Genomic DNA, 8,650 nt, shown 5'->3' with positions numbered 1-8,650 from the left:
GACTTCATTGCAGTGTTAATGTAAGCCTACTTGTGACACGAATAAAATAAACTTTAAATGCATCAAATCAATTCCCCCTCAGCCGCATCCTGTGGTAGTGAGTTCCCCCACTCGCTGAGTTAGGAAGTTTTTACAAACTTCATTGATAAACGATAATTCCTTTTAAATAAAAGCAAATTACTGCGGATGCTGGAATCTGAAACCAAAAGAGAAAATGCTGGAAAATCTCAGCAGGTCTGGTAGCATCTGTAAGGAGAGAAAAGAGCTGAGGTTTCGAGTCTAAGACTAAGGAAATTTGGCATGTCAGCTACGACTTTCACCAACATTTACAGATGCTCCATAGAAAGCATTCTTTCTGGTTGTATCACAGCTTGGTATGGGCTCCTGCTCTGCCCAAGACCGCAAGGAACTACAAAAGGTCGTGAATGTAGCCCAATCCATCACACAAACCAGCCTCCCATCCATTGACTCTGTCTACACTTCCCGCTGCCTCGGGAAAAGCAGCCAGCATAATTAAGGACCCCACGCACCCCGGACATTCTCTCTTCCACCTTCTTCCGTCGGGAAAAAGATACAAAAGTCTGAGGTCACGTACCAACCGACTCAAGAACAGTTTCTTCCCTGCTGCTGTCAGACTTTTCAATGGACCTACCTCGCATTAAGCTGATCTTTCTCTACACCCCTAGCTATGACTGTAACACTACATTCTGCACTCTCTCCTTTCCTTCTCTATGAACGGTATGCTTTGTCTGCATAGCGTGCAAGAAACAATACTTTTCACTCTATGTTAATACATGTGACAATAATAAATCAAATCAAATCCAGGTGACCCTTTGTCAAAGCTAAAAGACATAGAGAGTGGGAGATATTTATACTGCAGGGGGAGGGGATGAAAGATGAGTCATAGCCACAGAAACCAGGGGAAAGGCTGCTAATGGCAGCCCACAGAGAGAATAAAGGGTGTGAATGGCCAACTGGCAGAGAAGCTGAAATCAGATGGGAAGCCGTGACAGATGAAGATGTGGGGGGAGGGGGGAGATGGGTGGGAGAGAGGTAAAGTTGAGAAAAAGGAGAAAAGGTAAGAAAAGAGGGATAAAAAGGGGGAGGGGGGAGAGTGGGGGGAGGAATAAAAAATGAAGAAAGACAATAAAGAAATAAAAGGTCGAGAACAGTAAAAAATTAAATGAAATAGAATGAAAACAGAGGGGTCGCGGTGGGGTCGAGCGAATCATCTGAAGTTGTTGAATTCGATGTTGAGACCGGAAGGCTGTAAAGTGTCCAGCCGGAAGATGAGATGCTGTTCCTCCAGTTTGCGTTGAGCTTCACTGGAACATTGCAGCAGGGCCAAGGACAGACATGTGGGCACGGGGAGCAGGATCGTGGGTTAAAATGGCAGCAACCGGAAGGTCAGGGTCCTGATTGCACGCAGACCGAAGGTGCTCAGCAAAGTGATCACCCCAGTCTACACTTGGTCTCTCCAATATAGAGGAGACCACATTGGGAGCAGCGAATGCAATAGACCAAATTGGAAGAGGTGCAAGTGAAACGCTGCTTAACCTGGAATGAGTGTTTTGGGCCTTGGATGGTGAGCATAGAAGGGGCAGGTTTTACACCTTCTGCGATTGCATGGGAAAGTGCCATGGCCAATATGATTCTCATCCCCCAGTCTCCTCCACCTAACCCTTGATCCCCTTATTAATCAAGGATAATACCTTTTGCATGCTCAGATAGCAATAAGAAATGAGCAGATAGTTATTTTTAGCTACATTGACTAAGGGGTCAACAGGACACCACGGGGTAAATACCCTCGCTCTTAAATAGTGCCACGCTTACGTAGAATCTACAATGCAGCACCAGGCCATTTCACCCTACAGATCCACGCTGGTGTAAGAAGCTGTTGCTTCCCTCTGACAGGACAGATGGGAAGTGAGCTTCAATGCTTCATCTTAAACCGACGGCACCTCCGACAGTGCAGCACTGCCTCGGTACTCACTTGATTTGATTTATTATTGTCACATGTATTAACATACAGTGAAAAGTATTTGTCTCTTGTGCACTATACAGACAAAGCATACCGTTCATAGAGAAGGAAAGGAGAGAGTGCAGAATGTAGTGTTACAGTCATAGCTCGGGTGTAGAGAAAGATCAACTTAATGCAAGGTAGCTCCATTCAAAAGTCTGACAGCAGCAGGGAAGAAGCTGTTCTTGAGTCGGTTGGTACGTGTCCTCAAACTTCTGTATCTTTTTCCCGAAGGAAGAAGGTGGAAGAGAGAATGTCCGGGGTGCGTGGGGGTCCTTGATTATGCTGGCTGCTTTTCCGAGGCAGCGGGAAGCATAGACAAAGTCAATGGATGGGAGGCTGGTTTGCGTGATGGATTGGGCTGCATTCACAGCCCTTTGTAGTTCCTTGCGGTCTTGGGCAGAGCAGGAGCCCAGACCAAGCTGTGATACAACCAGAAAGAATGCTTTCTATGGTGCATCTGTAAAGGTTGGTGAGAGTCGTAGCGGACATGCCAAATTTCCTTAGCCTCCTGAGAAAGTAGAGGCGTTGGTGGGGCTTTCTTAACTATAGTGTCGGTATTTGGGGGCCAGGACAGGTTGATGGTGATCTGATGGGATTGGTGGGATGGGAAGGGCTTGTCATAAGACCATAAGATATAGGAGCAGAATTAGGCCACTCGGCCCATCAAGTCTGCTCTGCCATTCAATCATGGCTGATATTTTTCTCATCCCCATTCTCCTGCCTCTTCCCCATAACCCTTGATCCCCTTATTGATCAATCTCTGTCTTAAAGACACTCAATGACCCGGCCTCCACAGCCTTCTGCGGCAAAGAGTTCCACAGATTCACCACCCTCTGGCTGAAGAAGTCCCTCCTCATCTCAGTTTTAAAGGAGCGTCCCTTCGCTCTGAGGTTGTGCCCTCGAGTTTTCGTCTCTCCCACTAGTGGAAACATCCTCTCCACGTCCACTCGGTCCAGGCCCCTCAGCGTTCTGTAAGGGGTAAAGCAGTTGGTTTAATTGTGTGTTTGTTTTTGAATCGCAGGGACAGGGGCCCCGCCATGAACAAGCTGCGGCAGAGTCTGCGACGTAAGAAGCAGCCGTACGTACCCGAGGCCAGCCGCCCTCACCAGTGGCAAGCTGACGAGGAGGCCGTTCGCAAGGGCAAGTGCAGCTTCCCGGTTAGGGTGAGTACAGCCCCTCGCTGACACTTCCACGATGGGGAGTAAATGGTGAGGCGCTTCACAAAATCGCATGGTCGGACAAGAGTCTCACAGCGAGGACCACAATATACATAGAATAGAAGCCCTACAGTGCAGAAGGAGGACATTCGGCCCATCGAGACTGCATTGTCGGAGAGTCAGTGCAATGTACCCAGGGCCTTTCCCCGTAACCCCATATATTTACACCGCTAATCCCTCTAACCAACACATCTTTGGACACTAAGTGGCAATTTAGCATGGCCAATCCACCTAACCAACACATCTTTGGACACTAATGGGTAATTTATAGAGTCACAGAGGTTTACAGCATGGAAACAGGCCCTTCGGCTCAACTTGTTCATGCCGCCCTTTTTTTTTAAAACCCCTAAGCTAATCCCAATTGCCCGCATTTGGCCCATATCCCTCTATACCCATTGTACCCATGTAACTGTCTAAATGCTTTTTAAAAGACAAAATTGTACCCGCCTCTACTACTACCTCTGGCAGCTTGTTCCAGACACTCACCACACTCTGTGAAAAAATTGCCCCTCTGGACCCTTTTGTATCTCTCCCCTCTCACCTTAAACCTATGCCCTCTACTTTTCGACTCTGGGAAAAGATATCAAGCTGATCTATGCCCCTCATTATTTTATAGACCTCTATAAGATCACCCCTCAGCCTTCTACACTCCAGAGAAAATAGTCCCAGTCTATCCAGCCTCTCCTTATAACTCAAACCATCAAGTCCCGGTAGTATCTTTTTCTGCACTCCTTCTAGGTTAATAATATTCTTTCTATAATAGGATGACCAGAACTGCACACAGTATTCCAAGTGTGGCCTTACCAATGTCTTGTACAACTTCAACAAGACGTCCCAACTCCTGTATTCAATGTTCTGACCGATGAAACCAAGCATGCCGAATGCCTTCTTCACCACTCTGTCCGACTGTGACTCCACTTTCAAGGAGCTATGGACATGTACCCCTAGATCTCTTTGTTCTGTAACTCTCCCCAACTGAGTAAGTCCTGCCCTGGTTCAATCTACCAAAATGCATCACCTCGCGTGGCCAATCCACCTAACCCGCACATCTTTAGACTGAGAGGAAACTACTGTGCAACCGTGTCGCAGTGGTTAAGGCGGGTGGCCAAGGGGTGGCACAGTGGTTAGCACTGCTGCCTCACAGCGCCAGGGACCCGGGTTCGATTCCAGCCTCAGGTCACTGTCTGTGTGGAGTCTGCACATTTTCCCCGTGTCTGCGTGGGTTTCCTCCGGGTGCTCCGGTTTCCTCCGGGTGCTCCGGTTTCCTCCCACAGTCCAAAGATGTGCAGGTTGGGTGGATTGGCCATGCTAAATTGCCCCTTAGTGTTAGGGGGATTAGCAGGAATAAGTGGGAATACGGACATGGGGCCTGGGTGAGATGGTTGTTGGTGCTGGCTTGATGGGCTGAATGGCCTCCTTCTACATTCTATGATGAAAGGGGCAACTCTGAAGGAATACCTTAGAGGAAATCAGAAAGAGGTGGAGAGGCTTAAGAATATAGGAGGCAGAAAAGGCCATTTGGCCCCTCCAGCATGGTGCACCATTTAGTCAGATCATGGCACACCTTTTACCCCGACTCCACCTTCCTGCAAAGCCCCATGGCCTTTGACCCTCTTGGCGTCGGGTTTGGCCAATGAGGGAACATCCACGGCCCCATGGGGTAGTGAATTCCAAAGAGTCACAACCCGCTGAGTGAAGACATTTCTCCTCACCTCAGTCCTAAAAGCCACTCCCCACCCCTTTATCCTGAGGGAATGTCCCCGGGTGTCAGACTAGCCAGCAACCCCCCCCCGTCCCAACCCGGAGAGGGAATTCCAGAGCTCGGGGCCCCTGTAGGGGCGATGGATATGGGGGAGCCCTCAGGAGGGCGGACTGGGAGGAATTCCGAAGTCTTGTAGAGCTGTGGAGTGGTGGGGGGAGAATTGCCTGGGAGCCAATGGGGAAAGGAATGGGGGCTTGCGGAGGTAATACAGGAGAAACCAAACGTGGGCTGGAGTGAGCGAGGGGGAGGGGAGGGGTTCATAGGGTTGGGGGCCGGATACACAACTAGAGGAGGAAGCAAAGATGGAGAGGGGTGAGGTCCTGGAGTGGGGGAGAGATTTGAACTCCCCGTTAGATGATGCCAGGGTGATATCTGTAGACAGAAAATACGACAGGTATAATTTTGAAATAATAACGCGTCCCCTATTCCGAACAGTATCTGGGTCATGTGGAAGTGGACGAGTCCCGTGGGATGCACGTGTGTGAAGATGCCGTGAAGAAACTAAAAGCCGTGAGTATTTTGGATTTTCCTGTCTAACCGGCCGGTGTTTGGGCCGCTCGCTCTCCGTGCCCAAGTTTAAAGTCTTCCCTGCTGTGTAAGAAAGAGAGCGCTTGCATTTATGTCGCCCCCCATCCTTTTCCCGACCTCAGGGCGCCCCAAACCACTTCGCAGCCGATGAGGTCATTTTAGAATGTGGCCACTGTCCAAGTGTAGTGTCATCATTCAGATCAGAACGTCCAAAGTGTTCCATGTAACCCGCCGGGATCATAAGTTTTTGCATCTTGTATTTGGCTAGGATCAGCCTATGTTTCACTCCAGGTATGATTCAAGTGACCCACGAGGGAGCTTTTACCATATTCTCCTCGTATGACAGACCTGCCATCCCAGGAATCAGCCTGGTAAACCTTCGCTGCGCTCCCTCTATAGCGAGGACATCTTTCCTCAGATAAGGACACCAAAACTGCACACAATACTCCAGGTGTGGCCTCAACGTCCTATACAATTGCAGCAAAACATCCCTATCCCTATACTCGAATCCTCTCGCTATGAAGGCCAACATACCATTTGCCTTCTTCACTGCCTGCTGTACCTGCACGCTTACTCTCAGCGACTGATGCACGAGGACACCAAGGTCTCGCTGAGTATCCACCTCTCTCAATTTACACCCATTCAAATAATAATCTGCCTTCCTATTGTTGTACCTGTTAATTTTCAGATACTTTCAACCAGTTTACTTACTCCAAGGTTTTACCCTGGTGTCCTTATTTGCAAGATGGACAAAGGACAAACACAAGTAAAGGTTCAGCAAGTTTATTAATAATAATACTATTAACCCTTAAATTACCCACATAGAACGGTACGGTAGCACGGTAGCACAGTGGTTAGCACTGCTGCTTCACAGCTCCAGGGTCCCGGGTTCGATTCCCGGCTCGGGTCACTGTCTGTGTGGAGTTTGCACATTCTCCTCGTGTCTGCGTGGGTTTCCTCCGGGTGCTCCGGTTTCCTCCCACAGTCCAAAGATGTGCGGGTTAGGTTGATTGGCCAGGTTAAAAATTGCCCCTTAGAGTCCTGGGATGCGTAGGTTAGAAGGATTAGCGGGTAAAATATGTGCGGATTGTGGTCGGTGCAGACTCGATGGGCCGAATGGCCTCCTTCTGCACTGTAGGGTTTCTATGATTCTATGATACCCCAGATTCAAGTATACTACCCGTAAAGGTGGTTTGGTTAAACTGCAGGCCCGATTCTCTGAGTCCCTCTGGTCTGTCTTCATGAAGGTGAATCTCGATGGCAGCTTCTTCCTTCCTTCCTTCTCTGGTCAGTCTTCCGAATGGTCACAGCCGTCTCCCTCGTCGAGTCTTCGCTCCTGTGTGACTCGAAGTGTGTCCCTTTATCCCCCAGCCTGCTTGCCTTTCCAGAAACTTCTCTGGCTTCCGGCCAATGAGGTCCCAGGAGGGGGTTCCAATACCCAGTGGGTTTCTTGATGTCTGCCTGACAGGACACCAGGGTCCGCCCCCCAGGTGTCCATCTCCATGTTGTTGAACTTGTTATCAGGTAAGGTATCTACAGGAACTCTTGGTGACAGAAAGTCTGGCTCGATCTGGGCTTCTAACAATAGGCCGGTGCATTTCAATGAGGTGCAATGATCTCCTGCTGAGTATCAGGAGAGTGCAACGACCTTGATGGGTGGTTGATGGGTCAGGCACAGACATGTTTGTGTATTTGTACAATTGGCCTGCCCGAGGTTTGACTGTGTTTGATTTTAATGTGCCCAATTCTTTAATTTAGGATATCCAATTTTATCAGCCTTAAAACTAGGCCCTGTTTATATCACCACACTATTATTGCTACTAAAGTGGATAACCTCACACTGATCCACATTATACTGCATCTGCCATGCATGTTGAGAGTGAAGTCCTACAGGGTATTTAAAGAAAGCAAAAGTTGATTCTCCACAGGCTCCTGCCACTCTCCCTCCTCCCTTTAGCAACGAGGTAAGACCATAAGACATAGGAGCGGAAGTAAGGCCATTCGGCCCATCGAGTCCACTCCACCATTTAATCATGGTTGATTTCAACTCCATTTACCCGCTCTCTCCCCATAGCCCTTAATTCCTCGAGAAATCAAGAATTTATCAATTTCTGTCTTGAAGACGCTCAACGTCTCGGCCTCCACAGCCCTCTGTGGCAATGAGTTCCACAGACCCACCACTCTCTGGCTGAAGAAATTTCTCCTCATCTCTGTTCTAAAGTGGCTCCCTTTTATTCTAAGGCTGTGCCCCCGCGTCCTAGTCTCCCCTGTTAATGGAAACAACTTCCCTACGTCCATCCTATCTAAGCCGTTCATTATCTTGTAAGTTTCTATCAGATCTCCCCTCAACCTCCTAAACTCCAATGAATATAATCCCACGATCCTCAGACATTCATCGTATGTCAGGCCTACCATTCCTGGGATCATCCGTGTGAATCTCCGCTGGACCCGCTCCAGTGCCAGTATGTCCTTCCTGAGGTGTGGGGCCCAAAATTGCTCATAGTACTCCAAATGGGGCCTAACCAGTGCTTTATAAAGCCTCAGAAGTACATCCCTGCTTTTGTATTCAATGGAGTCGCCAACCTTCCAGCGTTGAGTTGTAGTCTCTGGACCCAGTGTTGTGGGCAAAGCGCAGGAAGAAAATCAGGGAGCCTCTTAAAAAGAAAATACCTTTAATAAGTTCCATTGGACATTCTATTTGTTAGTTTATTAGCCTGAGATGGGGGAAGATGGCTGTCTGACAGAACAATTAATCCAGTCAGGTCCGCACACTTTTTGATTGGCGAAGGGAGGGAGGGGTCACAAGGATTGACAGGTTGGTCAGCCAATGGTGGGGATGTGGGGGCGGGACTTTGGCAGTCATGTGATGGAACCTCCAGCAACATGTCCAACCATAGCTGACAGCCTGAGATGGCGATGTCCCACGATGCATCCTGCGGCATGGTGGCACAGTGGTTAGCACTGCTGCCTCACAGCGCCAGGGACCCGGGCTCGATTCCCAGCTTGGGTCACTGTCTTTGCAGAGTTTGCACATTCTCCCCGTGTCTGCGTGGGTTTCCTCTGGGTGCTCCGGTTTCCTCCCACACTCCAAAGATGTGCGGGTTAGGTTGATTGGCCATG

General features: G+C 49.0%; 1 protein-coding gene across 1 annotated transcript in view; it reads left to right on the top strand.

Annotated features, from left to right (window-relative positions):
* The first annotated feature begins 3,049 nt into the window (after positions 1-3,049).
* The window catches only part of numbl (NUMB like endocytic adaptor protein), a 37,547-nt gene continuing 31,946 nt past the window's right edge, over positions 3,050-8,650 (top strand). The window contains exons 1-2 of the mRNA XM_078206576.1: positions 3,050-3,186; positions 5,438-5,512. Coding sequence (XP_078062702.1) covers positions 3,061-3,186; positions 5,438-5,512 — 201 coding nt within the window. The 5' untranslated portion in view covers positions 3,050-3,060. The remainder of the gene's footprint in view (positions 3,187-5,437; positions 5,513-8,650) is intronic.

This window comes from Mustelus asterias, unplaced genomic scaffold, assembly GCF_964213995.1.
Source record: "Mustelus asterias unplaced genomic scaffold, sMusAst1.hap1.1 HAP1_SCAFFOLD_1636, whole genome shotgun sequence".
NCBI classification, from domain to species: domain Eukaryota; kingdom Metazoa; phylum Chordata; class Chondrichthyes; order Carcharhiniformes; family Triakidae; genus Mustelus; species Mustelus asterias.
The sequence above is the reverse complement of the archived record's forward strand: the minus strand, read 5'-3'. Positions and strand labels throughout refer to the sequence as shown.